General features: G+C 47.8%; 1 protein-coding gene across 1 annotated transcript; it reads right to left on the reverse strand.

The window, feature by feature from the left end:
- Positions 1–340: 340 nt before the first annotated feature.
- Positions 341–23,860, reverse strand: PPRC1 (PPARG related coactivator 1). The gene is made up of 14 exons (XM_083443780.1): positions 23,637–23,860; positions 15,542–15,682; positions 14,846–14,998; positions 13,735–13,836; positions 10,221–12,909; positions 9,549–9,602; positions 8,205–8,265; positions 7,873–7,940; positions 6,022–6,880; positions 3,704–3,841; positions 2,879–2,945; positions 1,593–1,714; positions 1,281–1,432; positions 341–738 (listed from the first exon to the last, which is right to left on the reverse strand). The coding sequence occupies exons 1-14, from the start codon at positions 23,742–23,744 to the stop codon at positions 635–637; spliced, it is 4,818 nt and encodes a 1,605-aa protein (XP_083299906.1). The 5' UTR covers positions 23,745–23,860; the 3' UTR covers positions 341–634.
- Between the last annotated feature and the right edge of the window lie 1,108 nt (positions 23,861–24,968).

Consider the following 24,968-nt stretch of genomic DNA (forward strand, 5'->3'; position numbering starts at 1 on the left):
CCAACCCCACAGGAGCTGAAACACATTAACTATTGGCCATTCAGAACTGTGGTGAGCCTACATTCTTTATAGCCCTGGTGAATGTAGACTGGGAGAAACTAGACAACAAGCAGCTTCTGCAGCCCCACCCACAGCCACCTTACAGCCCACCTGTGGCTACCACAGGTCATTAAGACAACAGCACATCCTAACTTTGTGTGACACCCAAGGTGACCCCTTCGGACCTTGATCAGATGAGCTTGATTTCACACCTGTATGAAAATCCCTGAGGCCTTGTACCTTGCCTCCTCCAATCCTGCAGTGACAGATACAGACAGACAAAAAGTAGGAGACTGGGAAGATCTATGATTAGAGTTTATTGTCTGCATAGTGATTAAGTGGACTGAAGGCGGTTGATGTTGTTTTTCCATTCCTGTCCCCACTGTTAGAGAAAGTGTCCTTCCCCTTAAATAGTCCCTAGAAAAACAGCCAGGATAAAAATTGTTTATGGGATTTTTTTTCTGTTATATTTCATTACAAAACCACGCTGGACATAGCAGCTAGGCCCAAGGGGCACCTGCCCCTGCAGCCAATCTGAGGTAAGGCTGGTGTAGGCAGATGCCTACCGGGCAACGTGAGCCCGAGAGAGCCAGCGTTACCTCTGCAGACTCCGCTGAGCCTGCTTCAATAAGGTGTCGAAGTCAAGGGAGTCAAATTTGCTCCTCGCGGGAGCAGGCTCAAAGTCATCTCGGTTTGAGTCTGAAAAACACAAAGACAGTCACCGGTGAGTCAACTAGAATCAGCAACCAGAAAAGTGCACTGGAATGGAAAGGCTGACTAGGCCTCTAGCCACCTCTACACTCCCCCTAGGCTGTTTGCCCCCAAAAAACTCTGGAATCAATTATTCCGAACTCTTCTCTCTCTCCCACCTTCTCTATCATAGTTCATGAATATATGGGGGTGTTACTACTATGTTATCCATTTTGTCTTTTTATGTTGAAAACCACCCTGTGATATTTGGATGAAGGGTGGTATATAAATTTAATGCATAATAGGGAAAAATCAGTGCCAAGCTAGCTGAACCTCAACTGACAACTCCATTACCCAAGATACTTAAGACCAAGCTTCCTTTGCTGTGTTGAGAGACACCTCAGTGCAGGACTGACACCACAAGAATCATGAGATCAGCAAAATGAAGTTTAAGCAGGGGGCTAACCTCCTGCACAAAGAAAGTTCCAAGAACATGGATACTCATGGCAACTGTGTTTAACCCAAGCTCACAGTCACCTCCATGGACTCACCCAAGTCGGCGTAGTTCCTTTTGCAGAACTGCCGGCGTCCTCCAAAGCACAAGTCAAAGGGCTGCTCATCAGGGCGTTGCAGTGAATGCCCACCGTCTATGGCAGCAAAGGCATCTTCAGCATAGCGGTATGTCACAAAGCCATAGTTATCCCTGCCGGATAGGAAGGACAAGGAATTACGATTCTACAGCTGGGACCAGCCAGGGGGAAAGCGAAGGGCCAGAATGAAACACCCCATCCTCTTCCCCCCTCTTCCCATTAGCTCCATGCAGCAACGGAGGTTGCCCAAAGGAAGGCTTGATCCTCTCTTACCCCTGCTCCCGGAAGTGCAGGGTGCATTCCTCAATGATCCCAAACACAGAGAAACGGTGTCGTAGTTCTGAACGAGTCATCCGGCTGGGGATCTTCCCAATGAAGACAACACGCCGTTCTTCCTATGCACATAATTGAGGGAGAGAAGGAGCATAACTCAGCCACAGTTCTATCAAGCAATCATCTTCCTCCTGCCAATCCACTTGCCCCAACAAGAACACTCACCACAAACTCATTTTTAAATATAGATCCCCCTGCTTACTTGTGCAAACCACTGATGGGGAACTCATGGTCCTTCAGGATGCTAATAGAATATACTTTCTAGCATCAGTGAGCACTGCCCATCCAAGAGCAAAAATCTGGAGGGCCACAGGCTTCCAAAACTTGTTCTAACCCTTCCCATGGTGCCTTTGTGGATCACTAAGAGGAGGGCTACAGCTTCTCTGGAAAGAGTCAGAGAATTTTGGGACGGCCTCACGTTCACTCTCTATGTGGCGAATGTGTACGCATGAACTGCCCCACTGAACAGAAGTCATGAGCCAGTTTAGCTACTATGCAAATACCCACAACTATTACCTGTGTTCATGCAAATCAACTTCAACTTCTAACAGAAAGTGCCCCAGGACCAAGACCTCACTTGGAAGTTTGCCTAAAGGGCTAAGACAATGTCAGGATTTCCTCAAGGGAAGGGGAAAAGCCCAAGTAGGTGCACGTTCTCAAGGTAACTCAACCGTATGTGTACCATATCCAGGGAAAACCAAATTCGGCAACCAGCATGCTTTTTTGCTAACTGAGTGCATCTGTTTTTATTTTTTCCTCTCTTTTTTTTGCAACTCTTGTTGTGTATTTGCCTATCTCAACAAGGACAAAGACTCTGAAGAACATACCAAGCTTAACCAGCCACCTCTATGGCTTCTGAGATTTCAGCAAGCATGGCCCACATACTGTCAAGGTCATCCCTGCAACTCAAGAAGTAGCTACTTGCTTTTTTTTTTTTAAAGCAATTGCTTGCTCAAAAACTGCACTTCTGCACTGTATTAGCACTTTGGCATTGAGGAAAGTTTACTGTCACTTAAACAGGCCAGCCTCTCCTTGTCCTTGGATCAATGGAAAAAGCAGAGCTGCCTGGTTGTGGGAAAAACAGCCAAATAGCATTAGGTTGACGAAAGCGTATCAATTCCAGAGCAGGAAAGCGACACATGGTCTTACAATGACCATGATTAAGGCAGCCCCCCGGTGATGTAGCTGCCCTTCCTAGAACACTGGTATGTCCCAGAAATACTCACTATTGCACGGTCTTTGTATCCGTTTTTCTGCCTTTGGTAACGCTCACGGGAGCTGCTGGAATTGTATCTGTATGGTTTGTTTTTAAAAAAAGAAGTCAAAGCAAAGCAGAGTGAAAAAAGTGAAATGGTAGCAGAAAGGTAGGAGCAACTTGATTCTTCACTTAGGGAGATACAGCCATCATCTCCTGGTTTTAGCTCTTAGAGAAGAATGAGATGTTCCAGGCTGCAAGCAGCTTCCAAGGAAGAGAGGGGGCGGGGGAGAGAGAAGTACAGACACAGTTGGGGTCCACTCACGTGGCTGGTCAGTATAAAGCTAAACACCCCACTCTTTGTGAATGGGGGGGGGGAGTGCCACACAAAGAAACCCGCAAGCTGTTTATCAGGTGACAACCAACTTGTGAAAGTTGGCGCAGTGGCAAGAATACAGGCAAGACCTGGAGAACCTAGGCTGCTGTTCAGCTATGAAACTCAATGCAAAAGTCACAGCACACTTTACTGCACACGAGGCAAAAAACACACCTCTGCGCCCCTTGGAGGAAGGGCAGAATACTAAGGTGCCAAATACGTGGGAAGGGTTCAAGGTTTCAAGAAAGGAGAATGCAAAGCTACTTCACAAGGAAAACCCATATGGTGACTAAAAAAGGCACAAAAATGTATTTAAAGCATTTCACATGTGGGGAAACAGAGAGGGAGCCCAAACTGAACATAAAATATTTGACTTTACTTTCATATTAGAATTGCTGGGGTGGTGGTGGAGAAAGGGGAAGAAGACAGATTATCTATCCCACTGTTCAAGAGAACAAACACAAGTGTTGCATGTCTCACCTCTTCCTTCTGTGCAGAGAGGGGGAGCAGGAGGATGATCTTGAGATGTAGGAGGAACACGAAGAAGACCGGGACCTGCTCCTCGACCGACTCCAGGAGCTCCCACAGGAAGAGGAGCTGGAACTTCGAGAATGGTACCTGGAGTGAAGGAGGGAGCCCAGTGAGATCAGCGGCTACACACACTGTGTGCCCATGGGAGTGCATGCAAACACACACAGGAGCTCCCCTGAATGACCTTCAGCTTGTGCAACCTGCTTGCAATGGAGCTTCAGCATGCCTTCTCTCCCAGGGAACAAGGGGTTCCCAAGACAGAAAACTTTGTGGCGGAGCAGACTGTGACATCTACTTGCATTTGTAGAGGTCTATCCAAAATATATTGGTCAAATGTTCACCCTAAGACATGCCCAAGACGCTTTAACACTTGTTCTGTAAGGGACTGGAGCTTAATAATAGGGCATTTGCATTACATGCAGAAGATACCCAGTGAAATTCCTAGCATCTAAAGTAAAAAGAAATCAGTTAACAGGAGATGGGGAGAGCTACCCTGGACAATGCTGATCTAGATGGATGAACAGGAAGCTGCCATATACCAGGTAAGACTATGTTCAAGAAGTAACTTAATGCTAACAGTAGAAGTGCAGGATACGCACAGTGGAGTTAATTAAGGGCTGCATAGCCATTTCTATCTCCCCACTACAAGAAATACCAGAAGTATGGCAGATGTTCAGGCCGCTGTATTCCACCACAAATCGGGACAAAGGTCAGTTTCTGTGCTTGGTATGCATTGTGCAAGTTAAGGCTTCATTTCCATCAACAGGTCTTAATACAGTGGTACCTTGGGTTACAGACGCTTCAGGTTATGCATTTTAGGGTTGCGCACTGCACCGAACCCGGAAGTACCAGAACAGATTACTTCCGGGTTTCGGTGCTCGCACATGTGCAGAACCACTAAATCACACTTTGCGCATGCGCAGAAGCGCCAAATCGCAACCCGTGCGTGCGCAGACGCGGCACTGTGGGTTGAGAACCCTGTGGGTTGTGAACGTGCCTCCCGCACTGATCACGTTTGCAACCCGAGGTTCTCCTGTAATTCACCTGATCAAAATTTCTCCAGAGAGAGGCAATTAAGAAGAGAGTGCAACTTGCGCATCCGTTAGCAATGGACTGTTGCCACCTATGCCATTGTGTGGCTAAGCTTCCACTCCAAGGGTCCTGAACACTGGGTTTTTGGAAATAATTGAAATCTTAGGCCTTAATCAGCATCAGCATCCATGTGCATTCCACAGTACCATCAAGTGAATAGACCAGCTGAGGGCTGGATATTGGCAGCTGCCTCAGGCAGCACAAGATGTCACTAGAAACAGAACAACAGAACTGATGGAAAGAGAAGCAGAGGTTTAATGGGCCCAGTTGAAAAGGTTCAGCAACCCACAGGCTGCCATTCCTAGGATGGGAAGAGTCCTCATGGTGACTATATGTCACATGCAAACTGAATTAGCCTGTGGCCCCTCCGTATAAGGTGCATACCAAATTCACCAAGAAGGGTATCCAACTAACTAACAAAAGGATTTCCATTTAATCAAATATGCTCCAGAAGGCTGGCAGAACCTCCAAAAATAAAATTAGGGGCATGGGGAGGCAGGAAGAAAGTCCTGTTGTGCAAACAGAAATCCCTGTGCTAACGGGACCGTGACTTAGCCCTGCTTTGGATTCAACCCAAAGGGACAGAAAGGGATGCTAGATGCACACTCATTAGAGCAGTTTGCAAAGCTATCCTCCAAGTAACAAGATACAAGTTGAGAAGTTCAGTCCAAAAGCTCTTCTGGAAGAGAACCAGAATAGGCATGTAAAGATAAAGGTAATGGACATCTGGACGGTTAAGTCCAGTCAAATTTGACTATGGGGTTTTTTCCAGGTCATGTGACCAGCATGACACTTCTGGCACAATGGAATATCGTGACGGAAGCCAGAGCATTTACTTTCCCTATTGGTACCTATTTATCTACTTACGTTATATAGTACATACATAGGCAGGTATACTGTAGATAAGAGCCTAAGACTCGCTAAGCTAGGAAAGGGCCCAGCTATCCACAAGGCTAGCTAAGAGTGCAGTGGGCTTCCTCTTGGACAACGTAGACTCCACTGCTGCTCACATGCATGCAAAACACCCCAAGCCACCCCACAGCACTCCACACCCATAACTTTCAGCCACAACAGCTGCTGAGGGAAAAGGCCCATAAAACCTTTGTGTCACGCAAGGGCAATTTGCCACTCGGGGTGCCGAGTCTTGGCAAGAGGAAAGAGACTTCATCCCTCACCTTCGCCAGCGTTTCGCTGGGGGAGACCGAGAGCGTGACCGAGAAGAGGACGCCGAGGAAGAGGAGGAGCAGGAGGATGAAGAGTCACTGTTGTCACTGTCTCCATCAGAGCTGGAGCTGAAGGATCGGCTGGCGCGGGTCCGGCTGGCACGGGTCCGTCTGCCTCTCCAGGGCCCCTCTGGTGGACTGGCTGACTTCTGCCTGCCCCGGTAGCACCGCAAGGAGCGTTTGGAAGCTGGCCGCTTCTGCCGAACCTCTTGAGGCTGCTGCAACGTGGGTCCTTCTGCATCCCGGCAGGGGGATGCAGCCGGAGATAACAGTACGGAGCACGGATCGTCGCTGCCCGCGGACCTAGGTGTGCTAGTCCGGTGGTCCAGGGGCTCCTTTTGTGAGCTGGTGGAGCTGCTGTCCAACAGAGGTGACTCTGATGTGTCAGGGCTCGAGCTGGCTGCAACAGGAATAGAGGCTCTGAGCTGCTCCCGCCCAACATCTCTGGGATTCTGGCAGGCAGCCGCCGCGCCAAGGGAGCCGGCAGGGTCCAGTCTGACAGCAGCAGGGAGCTGGCTCGCAACAGGGGGCTGATCCGGCACTTCTTTTGCCACGGCTTTGATGGGCTTTATTGTTATGTCAGAGTTTTGCTTGACGTTCCACCGGGCACCTCCCTTTGGCTGAGCAGCACCAAGCTGGCAGTAGTCATGCTCACCGGAGCCGACGTGAACGGGGGCTGCAGCTTTCCGGTGAGGCTTGCTCAGGGATTTCGTGAGCCTGATGCCTTTGGTGGAGCCAGCCTTACCCAACAGGGAGACGGCCGCGAGGGGTTTCCAGAGCTGGTGGGGCGGAGTGGCTGGAGGCGTCAGTCCTGCAGAGAGACAGAGAGCCCTCAGGAGATGGAAGAGAAACCCATGTGCACAGCACCCCTCCCACCCTCAAAAAACGTGGTCCAGGCAACTGGCCTTGTTGCCCCTCCTATGGGGGGGTGTCAAAGTTTTCACCCCCAGCAATAGCCCAAACCAGCTCAATTTTACAACTTCCTCCCAGAAAAAATTAAGAAGACTCCATCTTCTTGAAAAGGCTATGCGGTGGGTAAACTTTTTTTGGGGGGGGGGGTAGCATTCCCTTCTGGGCAACCTTCCAGGGGCCGTATCCCAGTGTTGGGCAGAGCCAGAGATACAAGTGGGAGGAGCAACTTATGCAACTTTTACCACTGTACAGTGGGCTACTTTCTATTTACACACCCTTTTCTGCCCCCCATCTGGACAAGCAAGATACATTTTCAAAGTTTGAGGACACATTACAGCCAGAGCAAAATAGTTTGGGGTGTGAAACACAAGTCAGTGAGGACTGCTGCCTGGGCAGAGTTCCAAGAGCCACACAGAGAGGCCTGAAGGGCCACACTCTGCTTCCCTCCCCCATGCTGTAAACTCTTCCTATTTTTCCTAGTCTTTGAGTGAATTGGTTCCACACACACACACCCGACGGCAGTTCACCTTTAATGTAAATTTCATGCCTTTGCACTTTTGACGGCAATTTATAATTGCTCAATTCTTTTTCTGCTTTTTTTTTAGCTTATGTCTTTTCATGTTTATGAAAAGGGTGTGTCACAGTTGCCCCATCTACCTTCCCAAAAGAGCACCCTTCCTCAGCATGAACAACCTAAGGTAGGCCCCTCAGCAAGAGCTCAACAGAGAATCTCAGGAATGCATTTTTGGGTGCTGAAGAGATGAGGCAAATTAGCTCTGCCCTTAGCACTCACTTCACCTCTACCCCACACCACTCCTGGAGAAAGAGCGTGTTGAATTTCCTGGCATTTCAGTCTCAGTACAGAAAGAGCTTAACTCTAAGAGCCTTCACCTGCAACATTGGTGAGCTCTGGCGCCTGAAGCCGGTCCACCATTTTCTTTTCCTGCTGTGCCTCAGAGCTGAAGGGGAGAGAGAGAGAAAGGCCTCTATTACACACAGTGTCCCACACAATCAGGAATCACCTAGTCAGCACATGGAGCACTGAAACACCGCACGCTTGGTACTCCTTAGCAGGTTATCATGCAACTTAGTCCAGGATGTGCGTGCTCTGAAAAGCAGGTCTCTTGCCACCAGTGCCTCCAGAAATGCAGTGCTATTTGTCAACCAAGCGGAAATAATTGTGGGTGGGAAGATACCTGGTTGGGACCAATTTCTGTACTCACCCATTGTTCCCCAAAGTCACATTGTCCTTAGATTTTGCCATACTAGGAGCTTCCTTTTTGGCTAAAAAATAAAATAAAGCAAAGCATTATTCACAAGCATTTTTTCTGAGCACAAAACTTGCCTATCTTTTCTGGAGACCTAGGTTGTTTTCAATGAAAAACACATTCACCCAAGCCAGTGGGCGCATTTATTTTATTTTTACATTTATATCCCATCTTCCCCTTCCAGCAGCGCTAAGTAGCATACATGGTTCTCCCCTCCCCCATTTTATCCTCACAATAACCCTGTGAGGTAGGCCAGGCTGGGAGGCAGAAGCTGGCCCAAGGTCACCAGATGAGCCAGTGGGGAACTGAACTCTCATCTCTCAGCCAATACTCTTAGCCACTGTACCACACTGGCCCTCAGATGGCTCTCTTCGTTTCCACAAGAAGTTTGGTGCTTTGTGGAAAGAAAGTGCAAGGAAGCCTGGGACTGGCTGCCACCTTCATGTGATACACAAGGCAGTCAGGCATGTTTGTGTCAGCTTGCATTTCTTAGTAGAGAAAGTATTGATCTGATATGCAGAGATCTTTCCTATTCTGATTAATTCAAGAGGGTTCTGGAAGTTTCTCTGTGTGAAAGAAACAAGCAGAAGGTTCATGATGTTTGGGTTATTCCTTCAGAGAAGGCAGAGTATAGCTGGCTTAAACTGGTTCTGTTATCTCTTTTTTCAAAGTCATGCTAACTGTAATAGGAGGCCAGAAGGAGCCTCGGCTTCACTTTCTCTTTCTATCTCTTTCCCTTCTGGCGTCGTGTTCTGTACACAGTCATACCTTGGTTGTCGAACAGAATCCGTTCCAGAAGTCCGTTTGACTTCCAAAATGTTCGACAACCGAGGCACGGCTTCCAATTGGCTGCAGGAGCTTCCTGCACGCAATTGGAAGCCGTGGAAGCCACACTGGACTTTCAGCTTCCAAAGAACATTTGCAAACTGGAACACTCGCTTCTGGGTTTGCAGCATTCGGAATCCAAGGTACAGCTGTATAGTGTTAAGGTTTAGACTTATTAAAGTTGTTGTAAGTTTAAGTTAAGTCTGCTTCAACTGGATTTCTTATGTGACCATTATTGCTCATTTGCCTTCAGTAGCGGTAAAGCTCTGCTGGATGAAATACAATTGCCTCTGGGAATCCTGCAATGTGTTTAAGTTTTTACTCTGCTAAGTGTAGGTTGGAATCTGCTCTGGATCAATAGGGAGTAGAATTTCAATGACAGTTTTGGGGCAGGCGAAGAAGCTGAAGGAGTGAACAAGCCTGCCGGCACACTGGTCAACATGCTGAGCTCCTTGCCCAAATTTCGCAACTCACCTTCTGTCTTTTCAAATTGCTCTAGCAGGCTGGACAAATCAGAGGCTTCAATTCCTGGGGGGGAAATGATAATATTAATGCATTGTGTACATTTGTTTGGGCTTCATGACTTCTCAGAAGAAGCTTCACTGGGTGGCCGGAGAAGCCAGGCTCCCACTATTACCGCCTGGCCCTCTTTGCCAGCATCTTCAAAACAGTGTCTTAAGAGCATGAGAGGGAGACAGACAGAATATGTAACTACTTAAGCATAAAACATGGAATGCAGTTGTTTGGAGCAAAAAAAAAAGGGGGGGGGGTAAGCAGGTTGCGAACACGTGATGAGCTAGAAAGAGGACTGTCCCCAGGCTTTAAAACAGGGCTTCCCAAATGGATTTTGACCTCCTGAAGTGAAGGGGTCAAGAAATACCATGGGGCAGAAATAGGAAAGGAAAATAAGTTTGCAAGGTATAGTGCATAATTAGGAATTATGAGCCTCCAATGGATATGGGCTTCCTTTTCCATTTCTTAGAAGGGGATCCCACCATACAGGTTTATAAGCCCACCAAGAGCCCACCACCTGATCTGCACCCCAAGTTCTGTGTCCAGCAAAGGACTGCCTGCCATGCCATTCTTGGGCCACAGATGCCATTTAACCCTCTCCTCCCCCCAAACCTCAGCAGCACAGCCACTCACCAATTTCATTGATAAAGGCTTGAACAATGTCCTCTTTACAGCTGCGCTGTGCAATGTTGATGAGTGGTTGGTACTTCCAAATATGGGTTGTTTTCTTGGAGAGCTGAGCAGTTTCATGCACCTTCTGGGGCACCAATGATGCTGGAGAAGTGGTTGCTGTTGGGGCAGCTTCCTCAGCACCCACCTCTGTTGCAGTTGGTGCTGGCAGCTTTCCTGGCACTGAGGCAGCAGGAAAGGAAGAACGTTCTTCTTGCGACCAGGAAGCAGGAGGCGCTTCTTTGGCACCTGAAGCTGCAGTGGGTATACTCAAGGTCTTCTCCATATGGTCAGAGAGCACAGGGGGCTTCCCTGAAGGTTGTAGCACAACAGGAAAGGACAGCTCTTCTAAGGGCTTCGGGGCCTCTCTGACTTGCTGGGAAGGAGGTGCAGACTGAGGGCTGGAGCCCTTCCTGGCACAATGAGTCAGTGCCGCTTCCCCTGAAGGCTCAATGACTGATGGAGAAGGCAGCTTCCCCTGAGCTACTTGCCTCCTTGGGTCAGACACTCTTCTGGGGTCAGCTTTGATGGCAGAAGGGACATGTGCCAGTGGGAGCTGTGTAGGCAGGCTTGGTTTCTCACTGGCTGCCAGGCTTTGCATTCTGAAGTGAGAGGGCTCTGGCATCAAGGCTGCATTCTGGGGACCAAGCGCCCCTTCGGAACAAGATGGTGCAGGCAAACTGCCAGCCAGGCATCCCTGATCCCCATAAGGGATGGGCAACATTGGATGGGGTACTGGCATGCCCGGCCAGTACGGTGGCTGTGGCGCCCACTCGACAGAGCTGTAAGGGGGGCCTGGGGCTAAAGGTGGCAAAGGAATGGGTGGGGGAGGCCAGGTCGGAGGGGGCACAGGAGGAGCCATGTGGAAGACAGAAGGGCGGGCCTCAGCAGCAGGAAGTGGAGGTGGCAGGCTTTGGTAGGTGGCTGGCACAGGGGCAAAGGGAGGCCAGGGAGGCACAGGTGGCAGGAAAGCCCCTGAGGCTGGGGGCAGGAAAGGCGGAGGCAGCGTTGGAGGCACCTGAACCCCAACAGGGGGAAAGGCACAGACTGAGCTGGGCAGTGGGGATGCAGCAGGGAGAGATGTGGTAGGTGGTGGTGGAGGAGGAGGTGGAGGAGGAGGAACAGGGCTCATACAGCCATGCTGCAACGGAGGAGCCACTCTTGGTGCAGAATTTGGAGCTGGCATGGATAGAGGCGGGGCACTTGCACTGCCAGCTGGGACAGGAGCAGCGGAGGAGCCAGTGGGCTTCTCAGGGTCCTTTGCCAGTCCAGACGAAGCAACTTTGGAAGGCAGCGGTGGGACCAAGCAAGGAAGCTCAGCCAGTTCTGTGGGGAGTTCAGGGAGGCTGGGCCACTTGCTGGCACTCTGGTTCTCTGTGCCACTCCTAGAGCTCCCATCGCGAGGCTGGCGCTGCTGACGGCGCTGCCTGTATTCGCTCAGGCTGAGAGGCCTGGGCTTGGCTTCCTTTGGGGGACAGCTAGCATCCTCATTACTGGGAGGCTGCCTTTCAAAGTCTGCAGTACTGCTGGGGAGCTGCTGGGGAGCTTCTGGGCCAGCCACCTCATTCGCCAGCAGGACAGGCTCACTCGGCGCATCCCCCTCCTTGTGCTCAGCAAACCGCAGTTCCTTGTTGCATGGCACAAGTGGGGTTTGGGGCTCCAGTTCCTCCATCTCAATGTCCGATCTTTCCACTGTATGGGCTGACTGGTCTGAGAGCAACCTGCCCTGCTCTTCCCCTCCAGTTTTCTCCATCTCCTTCTCTGGCACAGGGTGGCTTGGCTTAGTCCCAGCCTGCTCTTCAGTACAGACAGGAATCGGCCCACAGCTTGAGGCCTCTTTGCGCCCCGTTGTTTCCTTGTTCGATTTTCTCTTGGTGCACATCGGGTCCTTTGCCAAGGCACTGCGCTTTGCTTTTTTGTGTGCAGCTGAGCTAGGTTCAAATATATGATCTTGATCATCCATTGGGTCCTGAGCTTTTGCCCCTGGATGAGCATCTTCTACCCCTTCTACCCTGCCGACATCTTCAGCCCGCTTGTCCAGGTCAGGCTCTCCGTCCAGGCAGGCAGCCTTGGTGCTGTCATCAGGTGGTAATTTTTCCAGGGCAGGGTCCAGGAGTGCTGCCCCTTCATCCACATGGCTAGCTGTGCAGTTGTTCTCAGTTACGTCCTGGATCTCTGTCTCCATTCTCTGCAGGACCACAGGGATCTCCATGCTCTCTCCACTCTCAGGCACCACCTCCAAAACAAGTGGGCCAGCAAGGAGCTCCTCGGCAAGGGGCCGGTTGTTAGGACTCAGGCACACTGTGAAAGTGGGTATGCAGTAAGGGTGCATGGACCTCACCAGCTCACTGAGGGAGATGCTCTCCGGGGCAATGACACAGGGACCATCACTTGCAGGTGGGTTCGGTTCCGCCTCCTTCATCGCTGATGCTACAAGGGTCTCCTTCACACCTGCCCCCAAACCCTGCCTGCTGCTTGTTGCGGCCGCTTCCTCCTCCTCCTCCTCCTCCCCATCACTGCGCTGCAGCACAGGCAGCTCTCGGTCCCTATGCCTAAACAGCACCCGCTTAGTACTGGGCTTCTTTGAAGCAGCCGAGTCGTTGTGACAACTTGGAGGCAGTCCCAAAGGGAGGCTGGCAGAGCTGGCTTCAATCTGGAGGGGAAGAGAGATTATGTAGTAAAGTTCCTTGCAGGTATTGATGATTTGGGGAGGGGGGGGAGACGTGATTTCCGACTCCTTTGCTATCTCACCAAAGGATGCTTAATAAACTCTGACTTGAAAATAGAGTTACAGTGCTAGAAAATAGAGTTACAGTGCTAGAATTACAGTGGTACCTCGGGTTCCAACGCTTCAGGTTACAGACTCCACTAACCCGGAAGCAGTACCTCAGGTTAAGAACTTTACTTCAGGATGAGAACAGAAATCGCGCAGCGGAGGGAGGTCCCAATAGCTAAAGTGGTGCCTCGGGTTAAGAACAGCTTCAGGTTAAGAACGAACCCCCGGTACAAATTAAGTTCTTAACCAGAGGTACCACTGTTTATTAGTCTCTTAGGGTTGCCAGGTCATCACCCAAGGGGTGCTTTTACTTATTTAAAGCATTTTTAAATGCATTTGCGCCTTTCATAGCTATGTGAAAGACAACAGCTAAGCAAGTGGCATTTCTTCCACTTCTGAAGTACTCTGGTTGCAGAGGTTGCCCTTACTCGGCTCTTGCTGATTTGGAACTCAGCTCCCCCTCTATGTAGCCCCCAATCCAGGAGAGGCCATGCCAAAGAGGGCTTCATAAATAACCTTGATACAAGGCACAGATAGGTGCAGGGAAATATTAGTTTAATATTTAATTTCATATATTTTTTATACACTGCTTGATTGTAAGCCTCAAAGCCATTTGCAAGATAATGTAACAAACGGTAAACCAGAGAGATAAAAACTGGGTTGCCCACTGCACAACCCACCTATTTGGTTGGAACATCTCACCTTCTCTGTCACAATGGAGCAAAGTCTAGGCTCCTTTAAGTCCTCTATGGTGTGGAAGTCTTGCTCAGGGGGTGTCACGGACAAGCTGAGAAACCTCTGAAACTGACAGAAGGAGAGTAGTTTGGAAAGCAGAAGTAAATTCAACTAAATCTGAAAATGCCATGTGAAGCGCTCCCATTTTACCAGCGGAAGCTGAGCTTTGCAAGATAGCAGCCAATCCATGCTTGCATGGGGTGCATAGATTGAGGAATCTTCTTCAAACCACATTTAGCATCTTTGCATGTTTCTACCCAATGTCAAGAGAGCCCTTTTAACACTACCTAGCCACCTCTTAATGCCACAACATGCGCACCAGAGGGCGCTCTGACCTTGCAGAGTTCACAGTGTGCTAGACCCATTACATTTGGATGCCAACTTTGAAGAGGGATCCTTGCCAGGATTTTCTGAATGCGTGTACTGATGCACATGCCTGCCAGGAAGAGGCAGCTAGCCTGGAGAAAATGATGTCACTATTGTCAATGTATAAGCAAAAAAAAAAACACGTGACTGTCCAAAGAAACTTCATCATCAAATGCAGATTGAGATGAGATCACAGGTGAGAAAAGGGCCTCCAGAACTTCCATAAGGGTGAAAAGCATGGTCCTGGAACTGTGACACAACCCACAAGAAAACCAAATGCTAGCAGCCAAGAACAGGATGCTGTTGTGTGTATATAATGATGACAGCAATAAGCTTGGAAATCTTGGAGGTGAGTACCAAGCAAAGTATTAAGCAGCTTGGATGCTCAGCCTATGGGAGAAGTTTGAAGCTGAAGGAAGAAGAGGATGGAGTCATTCACATCCAAGTCTCCTCTCGGTGGAGAAAAAATATATACTTGTGAACTTAGAGATTAGATGAGACAAACTCTGCCAGGGTTCAATCAGCCTATGGTCTTACAAAGACAGGATCAAAGTTACATTAGCTTCTGTCAAACTGACATTTCATAATTAACCTTACCCGGGATGGGCTGCAATTTCAAAGGTGCTACACACTGTTGTGGTAACCCCACAATTTTAACTGGCCATACAAGAGAAGGCAAGCAAAATCTTCTGTCCCATAAACCATGTCATACCGAAGAATTATCACGCTCTCTGGGTGATGTCAACAATTCAGAGTCAGGAATGGTATCAAAAGGAGAGAGAGACTCGTCATCGGTGCTATCCAGAATATCTGTGATTGCAGTCAAGAGGGAAAGCTCGTTCTCTACATCCATGCGGCCTTTCGTCTGTAAGGAGGGGGAAAACAAACCAAATTTGGAATAGACACTCAGTTCACATATGAAACTCAGGGATGGCCAATTTAGCTTTACCCAGGGAGAGTCCAAGGAAGGAAAGGAGCAACTCTCAAGCTCATTACCAACACAGGCTTAACTCACTGAAAGTTACATGGAAAACAAATCAAGTAAACAAGCTGTGGAGGTCGAGGAATGGAATGATAACAGAGGGTTGCTGTTAAAGGCCACCAGCTCAGATCTGCAAGATGAAGGAGCATTACCAAGATAGCTTCACAACCAAATAAACACAGAATAGTTAGAACAATTGAAAATAAAATCCTTGCAGCTGGTTAACATTCCTCATACCATCCAAATAACGACTTCTGAAGCAGATGTGAGGAATTTAGATATTAGGCCAGCCAGCACATAGCCACTAAGAGTTTAAGGTCTATAAATCTCCCAGAGGAGGTCTAAACTTTGAGCTTCAACGCAGGCCCACACCAGTAGGTTGCTGTGTGCTGGCTGGCTTTCGTCTCTCCATAGAGCAGACCATACCTCAGTCAGACTGCTGAAATCCTCAATGATGGAGATGACGGAAGAGTCTAAGTAGTCCTGCATCGTTTCCAGGAACTCTCCTGCTTCAAGGATGGTTTCTGCATCCAGTGATGTCAAATGCAAATCCTCTGCCAATAAGTACTGGGGTGAAGGAGAAAAAGGAAGAGCAACAGATGAGGGCACAGAAAGCTGCTTGGGGGACAATGTAAGTCAATTAAACATTGCCTGCTAGGTGCATGTTAGGGCCTTCCTAAAAGTTGACTCTGTCTGATATTAATACCCTCCCCTCTATTTCAAACACTAGTCTAAACAATCGGGTATCCTTCAGCATGAAGAGGAGGATATATATCAATTTAATGAAAAAAAGGTACACACAAAAGGGATTTATTGCATGTGTGGCACAAGCACCAGTTCTGCAGTTCTAAGCAGTCAAGTGGGCACATATGGGGTGAAACACTCCTTCCAGGAGCCTTGTTCCAAACTGCTGAAGGCATTATATACTAACAGAAACTTACTATGCTTACATATCGTACAATAACATTGTTTTCTCAAGTATTACAGAGCAGCTACTTGCAAGAAAAGCCTTAATGCCAATAAGGCTTACATTTTTGGTGTTGAGCTGCTTAAGAGGGAAGCAACACTGTATTTCTAAGGCAGAAAAGACCAACTATTCTGCAATCTTGGAAAAACCTCCAAGGTGTGAAAAAACTTTTCCCCCACCCTGAGATCATATAGGGGAAACACATACTGGAAGAATTTTGCATCTCAAGGAGATGCGTTAATTGGTTTGTACAATTATTCTTCCTTGCTTCTCAGCACATCCTTCAGGACTTTCAAGGGCTTTCTGGTTTGCTTTATTGTTTTGACTTGCTGCTTGTGTTTCAAGGATAAGTGTTGGCAGAATGTGGGAGGATCAGCTTGTGAGCAAGTTCACAAGGTTGGGTGCCTGCCAGGAGCAGTACAGCTGCAGAATTTATTAATTAGGCCAATGGGCAGGGGCCAGCATATCTTACCTTGCAGGTGATGTGACATTCCTCACACCATCCAAATAATGACTTCTGAAGCAGATGTGAGGGATTTAGATATTAGGCCAGCCAACACATAGCCACTAAGGGTTTAAGGTATATTTATATAGCTCTCAGGTGGGATCTGAAATTTGACCTTCAATGTAGATCCAGACCAGTAGGGTGCTGTGCTGGCCAGCTTCGTCTCCCCATTTTCATTCTCATCAACTAAATAGGAAAGTATCTTATCTTGTTTCTGTTATGTTGCTCTGCTTAAATACTGATTTCAATGACTTTTATTTTGTATCGAGTCTACTATTTAATAAATCACCGAGTTTTTCTCCCCTGGTGTTATTTCCACTGACTCCCAAAGAACTCTTGCATTCGGCAAAACAGATCACTAGAGTCAGAAGTGCAGCCCTTTTCATCCAATAAATGTTGGATTCCTGCCCCTAAGTAAACTCAAGCTGTTTTGCTAATACCTTATCCTCCAATTAGGGTACCAATGTTGCCTTACTACCCAAAGCTGTGAGTGCTAGCATGCACTAGGTCAGGAGTTGTCAATGTGGGGCTCTCCAACTCCCATCAACCCCAGCCAGCATGGCCAATGGAATTTGTCTGGAAAGCACAACCTTGCTACCCCTGCACTAGTTTCTATCCCCAGTTGACTATTTCCACAGTCTCTGTCGATTAGCCCAGAACATGGAACTTTCCTGAGTCAGTGCATGTTTACACCCCACCAACACACCCCCCCCAAAAAAAAATCAAAGAGAAATGCCAAGCCACAAAATAAGGTGCAATTTGTTGCTAATGCAAGAAAGGTTCATATCATCCAACTCTGCTAAATGTGTTTTTGAGGAATGGATCTTCAAACATTCTAAGCAATGGAATTATCATATCAGCACTGGAATATTCAAGAGACATTTGCACAATAGGATCACCATGCTGATCTCTTGATCACTTCTCAAGGGCTAGGGGGTAGTGAGAAAAGACAGGAGCAGTCGCTGTAAATGGCTTGCCTTAAACAAGGACAACTATTTCAAGGTAAAGGCTAAACTGGAAGAAAGCAGTGGTCTTCATCTATTTCTACACGACAGATTCTACAGGAGTAACATTAACTATGAGGCAGCATTCCAAAATCAGTATTGTCAGCAAATAAACATACATGATCTCTGGGAGGAGCCACCCATTCTGACCTGGGAAATATTTTCTGGCTGCTGAATCAACACATTTAAGATGGGAAACTTGCCAACTCCCAAAGTCTGCCTTCACTACTGGTTCTGACAGATGGATATGGTGGGAATTCCATTTTCCAATGCCTGCCCCCTAGCCTTTTGGAAGACATAACTGCAAGAGAACGTGATGAGCAAAGTTATGGGAAACTGTGACAATGAATGGATTACCTGTGGACCTCCGTATGCTATTGGACTCCCAGCCATTGTGGTCCAAAAAATATCTATAGGGCTATAGGTCTCAACACATACTGGACCCTGTTTAGCTTTGCAGACATGCTAGCAATTTTACTGCTGCACCACTAAATCCCACTTCAGATTACAGAAAAAATGAAGTTGGTCTCATTCACCATAAGAACAACAACAAAAAATTCCATTAATGCTCCTTTATTTCCGAGGAATGTTCTCCGGATAGCATATTCCACTGCAGTCTAATATCAGCCAAGGAGCATTATAAAGTCAAATATGCTGTAACACACTGTACTACAAAAAAACCCTCTAGCACATGCATTCAGTGAATACTATTGCAGTCTGACATATGTTTTGCAGTAACTTGGGATCCTCCTTAGCCTCGTATATCAAACTGCAATGGGAACAGCAACGTTTTTATACTCTTCCAATGAACATTCTACAGGCACCACTCAACAAATCAAGGCATGGCCACCTTGCAATTAACCACTTGTTCAGAGTTGCAATCCTGTCCACGTAAGCAGTTTCCTACTACTGCACTGCACACACATGGATGTCCAGCAGGCAAGTTGGTAAATGTTATGCAATTATCTGTAAACACTAGGTCAATGGAAGGTAGCAGAGCTGGCAGGATAGGAGAGATAGGTAAAACTATGAAGCTGAAGACTAGCTTCTCGGGGCAAAGACTATTTTTGTTATGTAACTGTAAGGTGCCCAATGGTTGACCAAAGTAAATCTGAAGGGTAGCCTTTTGTTTTCTTTGTGTGTACATACATGGTTAACAACCAAGTCACCATGAGTAGCAGTCCGTGCTCTCCTGCCAAGGTAACAAATGCTAACATGGAAGTCTGACAGCTGTTCCTGGCAACTGAGAGATCACTAGATGAGATAATGTTTTAGAATACTTTTAAGAATTGTTTTGTTGTGGATGTGTTTGCAGCCTTGGACTCCTTTAGGAAGGGCAGGATACTACTACTACTAGTAGTAGTACTATCATCATCGTCACCATCATTAACAATTTTCCGACATCAAGAAATTTGTTCACAAATATATGCCTAATGCGCTGTACTTTCACATTACAGCTAAACCTTACTCCAGATGAGTTTCTGGAACAGAAATGTCCAATTCGTCATCCTTCACAGAATCTATGATACAGGTGCCAGGAGCCACATGGCTCCTACCTTTTCTATCCCTGGTTTCTAACACTGGTCTCCCATGCAGTTGGGGTGGGGGGGAAATAGGGAGTCACATGAACTGTTGCTCTTCCCAGATACCAAGCACAGAGATGCTAAATCGCTTCAGCATGTCTGTTATCATTTTCTCTGTGCCCTGCACTTGCATCAACTCAGTGGCAATGCCCCCCGCCCCCAGCAGCATGCAGGGGAGGAGATCATTCTGTCTGGCCAGCTAGAATGCTGGTGCTGATGGAACATTCACCATAGTATGAAGTTGAATCCCACCCTGAGTTAATGCTTGCTAATCACCACCAAAGTTCTGCACCTCTCAGTCTGGCTCTCGTTTGTCAAAAATCCTGGTTTCCAGCCTGCCGTATTTTCTCATGTCCATTCCTCTGTGCAAAGGCCACCGTAACAGACTCTCTTACCTGTGGCAAGCTAGGGAAAGGATGCTGCTTCTCTACAAACAAGCACCTTCTGATCCATTTCAGCACTTTGATCCTACTGCTGACAGTACTTTAACTCCACCAAGGCAGGCTCATAAACACTTCTTCCTAGGGCCACTCCTTTTTTTGGTGAAGCAGGGCTAGTCTCAGGGATGCAAACACCCAGAGAGCAGCTACCTCAGCTTCAGGGAGGGAGGAAATGTGCAGAGCTGGTTAGAAAGCAGCTATGGAACAAGTTCTAACTCAAAGCACGTTTAACCGCTTCCCTCCCTAGACATCCAGCTGAAATTATTGGGCTTTGCACAGCAGACTCTCACTACAAGGACTTGGCAATACTCCATGAATACCTGGGAGCATTCTTTGGCCTGATGTCTCAGTCACCAAATTTTTCCATGACAGCTTCCCACCTAGTCAGCCAAAATTCTTTTCAGATGCAGAATCCAGAGCAGGGCTGCTAAACTGTTCCACATTTTCCACGTGGAGGAGTCTGCATAGCTAGCTTCTCAGATTCTGAAAATTCCCATGGAGTCGTCTGCATTGCTAGCTTCTCAGATTCTGAAAATTCCTAATCAGTTTAAGCTTGAAAATAATCCAAACAAACTCAGGATAAGATGGTTTCACATGTGGGGGAGACCATCCTGGCCTCCATTGTGGTCATTAACATCAACTGCTCATTATTTGGTTGGGAAAGTGGATTTGTCTACCATCTTTCTCTGAAGGTCCAAATGTGGCGTTTTTAAGGCACTTCATAAAACGGCAAAAGGAAAAAGTGAATTTCTCAATTGGACCCATAGCTCATGATGTCAACTGGATAGGACAACATCTTTTCTTGGATTAAATGTTTATAGGTGGTATCCAGCTTTCCAGTTCCACTAGCACAAGAGACTGTGGACCAGAACCCGCCCCCACCATACCTCCCCATGCAGTCACCAGCACACCCCCAAAGTCAGCTCTGGAAGGTTAGGAGGGGGGACCTTACAAAGATGATTTTGGGGACAAGCAGGGCAAGGAGAAGGGGGCCTTTTTTTTGCTATGCAAGCAGAGTTCTATTTGCAGAGCACTGGGTACAACCCAGGCAGTTAGCTCAGTTGGTTAGAGCATGGTGCTGATAAGGCCAGGTTGTGGGTTCGATCCCTGTACGGACCAGCTGCATTTTCCCCTGTTGAAGGGGTTGGAATAGTTGACCCTTTTGGTCCCTTCCAACTCTACAATTATATGATTAACCCTTCATGTTCCCTTTCCCTGCTGTGGATTTCACAACTAACCTCTTCCCACCCCCACCACCATGTGTCTGTAAATGTCACCAATGACTACAGAACAGTTTCCCACCATCAGTAGATTACTGTGGCAAAGCAAGTACCCTGTCACTAGGCCTGAGTCAATATGCTGCATGAAGAGCAATCACCTAAGCGAGCAGGGATGCATCAGCAGGTAAATTCCTGACACTGCCACTGACTGCAGGTTTGACCTTGCTGCTCCCTCAAACTGCTGTAGGTTATGTTTGGTTAGCCATCAGGTCCCTGATTACAACGCCATGTCACGTAAAGCTGGATTTTCTCTCCCAACCCCTTTATAACTGTGGACCAGGGATGATGGGAGTTGGAGCCCAACATTCAACTCCCTAGAGAGCTACATGCTCCTCCTCCCTGCTATAAGCTCACAAGATCTTTGTCTATGCTACCCAGTGTCTTATACTGAACCTTGTTTCCAGATTTGCCTTCTCCAATAGACAAACATACTCCAGTTATATAGTGAGCCCACAACTTACACCAGGGTTACATTCCAGGGGTTGAACCTAAAGTCAAAATTGCACATACAGTAGTCAAAACACAATGGATTCAATGGCAGGTGGGATTGCCAAAGTCATTTTTCCCAGGCCCCTTTCTGCTCCCTTTCATCATAATCATCATCATTTTGCCATGCACATAAAGCTGAATGCACACAAGTTGTAGGCTTACTGTATCCTAATAAATGCCCCTATAAATATATCATACTTCAATTGTAATTTAACAAAAGTATAGATTATTAAGGAATTAACATTAAGAATACAGTGAAGGGAAATAGAAAACAAAAGAAGAATCCTTAAAGAGGATTCTAAAGAAGAGATGACAGGTTGAGAATTAACACATCTATCACTGTAATAATGTCACATATGTTATGAAGACTAAAGTCTGGTACTTGTATCTGCTTAGCAGTGTGTTCTCCATGGTATTAGGAATATAGTAAGCTGCCTTACACAGTCAGACCATTCCATTGGCCCATCTAACTCAATACTGTCTAATTGACCAGAAGTAGCTTTCTACGATTTGTGATAGGGTATGATTGTACTCAGAAAGAATTCATGAGCTTAGTGATCTTACTACACTGCAAATTTCAATTAAGATATGCATGAAGAATAGTGACAAATGAAAACCTAAGATAAAATCTTGCAAGAGAAGCCAAACATAGTGGTTCAGCTTCTGCAGATGAAAGCTAAGGAAGGCAGGTTCACCTACTACTTAACACCCTTTCCACTTCCAACTGCAACAGGCTGGCAATTTAGCAATATAAATTATGTTAAATGCATTTTCCTTTACTTCTCACTGCACAGACACACAAAACAACTAATTTATTTTTGCATGGTCGGGACACAGTCTGCAATCACATGCTTAGTACATTCATCACATGGTATGAACGTGGTAGGAAGGAACTCAATTGGAGAAAGAAGTCCAGCTGGAGTCCCAGCAGACTCTTCCAGTGAACAAAATGCCAAAGCAGGCCACATGCACATTACTGCTATTTATCATTCCTAACATGGGCATACACTCTCAACTCCCATAAATGGCTTCTCTCTGAAACTGCTTGCTGGAAGCAAAAGCCATGCTCCAAGTGATCATAATTTTTCCAAAAAATATATAACCCAACACCAAGGGTTTTCAGGAATGCTGGTAGAATCAGATTCAGAGAACAAGAGATGCTAGATTGTTTGGAGCAGACAGATGCATGCATGCTTCTAGAGTGTCTTCTCTAAGAAGGACTGAAACTGCTGAAAGTCTGCATCATCAAATGGGGCTGAACAGGATCAGCAAGTGGGTGGTGATGAACACACCCAGAAATGAAAAGCTTTGGGTGGGGGGTGTATAAGAGGAAGAGGGTGGAGTTAAGGCAGGCAAAAGCATCAGGGCCCATTTTTACATGAGGGAACGCTTCCCCGTCTGCAGCCAACCCAGCGCATGAGAGACTGGGCTCACCCATCTCCAGAACAAGCAAAAAGTGCTCTAGCCCACATTGGCATGGGTGGAGGAGACAAAACGAGCCCCGCCCCGTTATGAAAGATAATGTGGATATACCACAGAAGAGGGAGTTTAAAAATAATCACGGCAAAGGGGCTCATTCTGAGCCAGATTTGATCAGAGCGATTCCTAAAAGATTCATATGCCACGACTAAGTGGGGAGGTCCTATTTCCCTTGCTTAAACCCAGGACCCCAGCCAAGTCATAAATACCCAGTTCTCCACGGAAATAAGTCCAAAACTGCCCCAATGATGGTCTAGGAGACACCCCCCTCCCGACAAACCCTAAAGATAGGACTAGCATGTCTTAGAAACCTCCAGTTTAACGTATCCGTTATGTCGAGGCCCCCAATAACTTTTTTTGTCGGGGGTGGAGGCCACCTCCAGATCTCTGAACTGCAGTGGCCCTGACCCAGCTCCCCAAAGCCCACCTTATGTCACCGTGTCACTCCTCTGGCCGCCACCGCGCGCCCGGGGCCCACGCGAGGAGCCTCTCGCAACTTCGCAAAAGCTGGAGCCAGATGTTCCGCGAAGCATTTCCCCCTCCTGCCCCCGAAGCTCCCTTCCAAGGGTACCCGTTCCTGCCCGGTTCCAGCGCTGCCTTCGCCCTCCTCGCCTCCCAACCCCAGGGCCATGCTAAGCCCGGTTTCCCGGTCGTGCTGGCCGGTGCCACCTCCCTATGCCGGCCACGCCGCCTCCACGTGTCCACCCAGCGCCAGCCAAATGGGCTAGCCCAACTCTCTCCCGCCCGCTACCAGCCGCCAGACCCGGCCATTACCTGCGTGGAAGAAAGGCCATTGCCCGCCACGGGCTCCGGGGCCCCTCGCAGCGGGAGGGTTCCCCCAGCCCCGGCATGTCCCGCGCCGCCGCCCCACAGCGCCGCCATCTTGGCACCTCCTCGCAAGCAGTTTCAGCAGCCCGGCCGGCACGCTAAAACTCTGTTTCCCGGAAGGCAGCGCGGCGGGGAAGTGAGCTTTTCTTCTGGCGCGATGTATGTTGGGAGCTCCGTTCCCTAAAGCATCATGAGCGTTGTAGTTTCTTCTGCTGGAGGCGGGCTCAAACAATAATCAATCACTTCAGGCTTGCAGTAATAGCGCGGACATTCAGTGGTAATAGCATTGCTTTATCTTTGCATTGGTCTGAGGTAATGCTACAGTTTTTAGCCTATTTGTTATGCAGTTAAGAAACTGTACAGAGGAGAAATCGTTTGGCACTGGACTTCAGTGCAGGGTATAACTAAGAGGTGTTCTTCAGCCTTCGCCTGTCTGAATCTGATGCTTGGTGATGGGATCTCTTCAAGCTGCGTGGTTGATTTTTCCAGCAGCGTAATCGGAGGTTCGTTTTTATACAAGATGCAGACCCTCAAAAGTTGCTCTCCTGTTATTCTACTACGTCGTTAGCATGCAGGGGAAAACGATGAGGAAAGGCTACGGAGATCAGTATTGCAGCAATTATTCTGTTTAGCCTTCTCTTTTTTGTAACAGGTCCAGATCTCAAGAACCAAGGTTGCAAAAATACTGCCAACTAGCGTGCCCATTGAACACAGCGAGATTTCATAGGTCCGACTACGCACGCATAGGATCGCGCTGCTTAGCACCCTATGTGCGCGGTAGGCAGCCTGGTGACTGATTTGCAGATTCGGTGACGCACAGTAGTTTTGTTCTAGCCTTGGACCCCGAAAGACGTCTCGGTACAAAGCAGTATTAAATCATTTCCGACAATTTCCTTTTTATTGAATGCGGCATTTCCTTGCTTACAGCTGCCATGAATTCTATATTCTTCTTATGCGGCGCGAGAGAAAGCAGACTCTTAACAAAGATCAGGTCTGGACTTAAGGCCGTTAGGCAATCTTATTACATGATTACAATACAATAATACAATTATGCGAAGGAGGAAGACATTTTACAGTTGGGCACGGGCTGCTGCCTCAGCTCCATCTTAATAGTAGGCGGCCCGCCCTTCGACTCCGGGAGTGAGTGACGTCACTCAGCCCCGCCTCTTTGTGGCCTCATTTTCCCGCGGTTACAGCCCGGAAGTTTCCTCCCACAAGCTTTGCTTGGTGCGTGCTTGGCTTCCATGTGGGCAGCTGAGCTGCTGCGTGGTGAGTCAA

The sequence above is a fragment of the Podarcis tiliguerta genome, assembly GCF_965153285.1.
Source record: "Podarcis tiliguerta genome assembly, chromosome: 5".
Classification (NCBI taxonomy): Eukaryota; Metazoa; Chordata; class Lepidosauria; order Squamata; family Lacertidae; genus Podarcis; species Podarcis tiliguerta.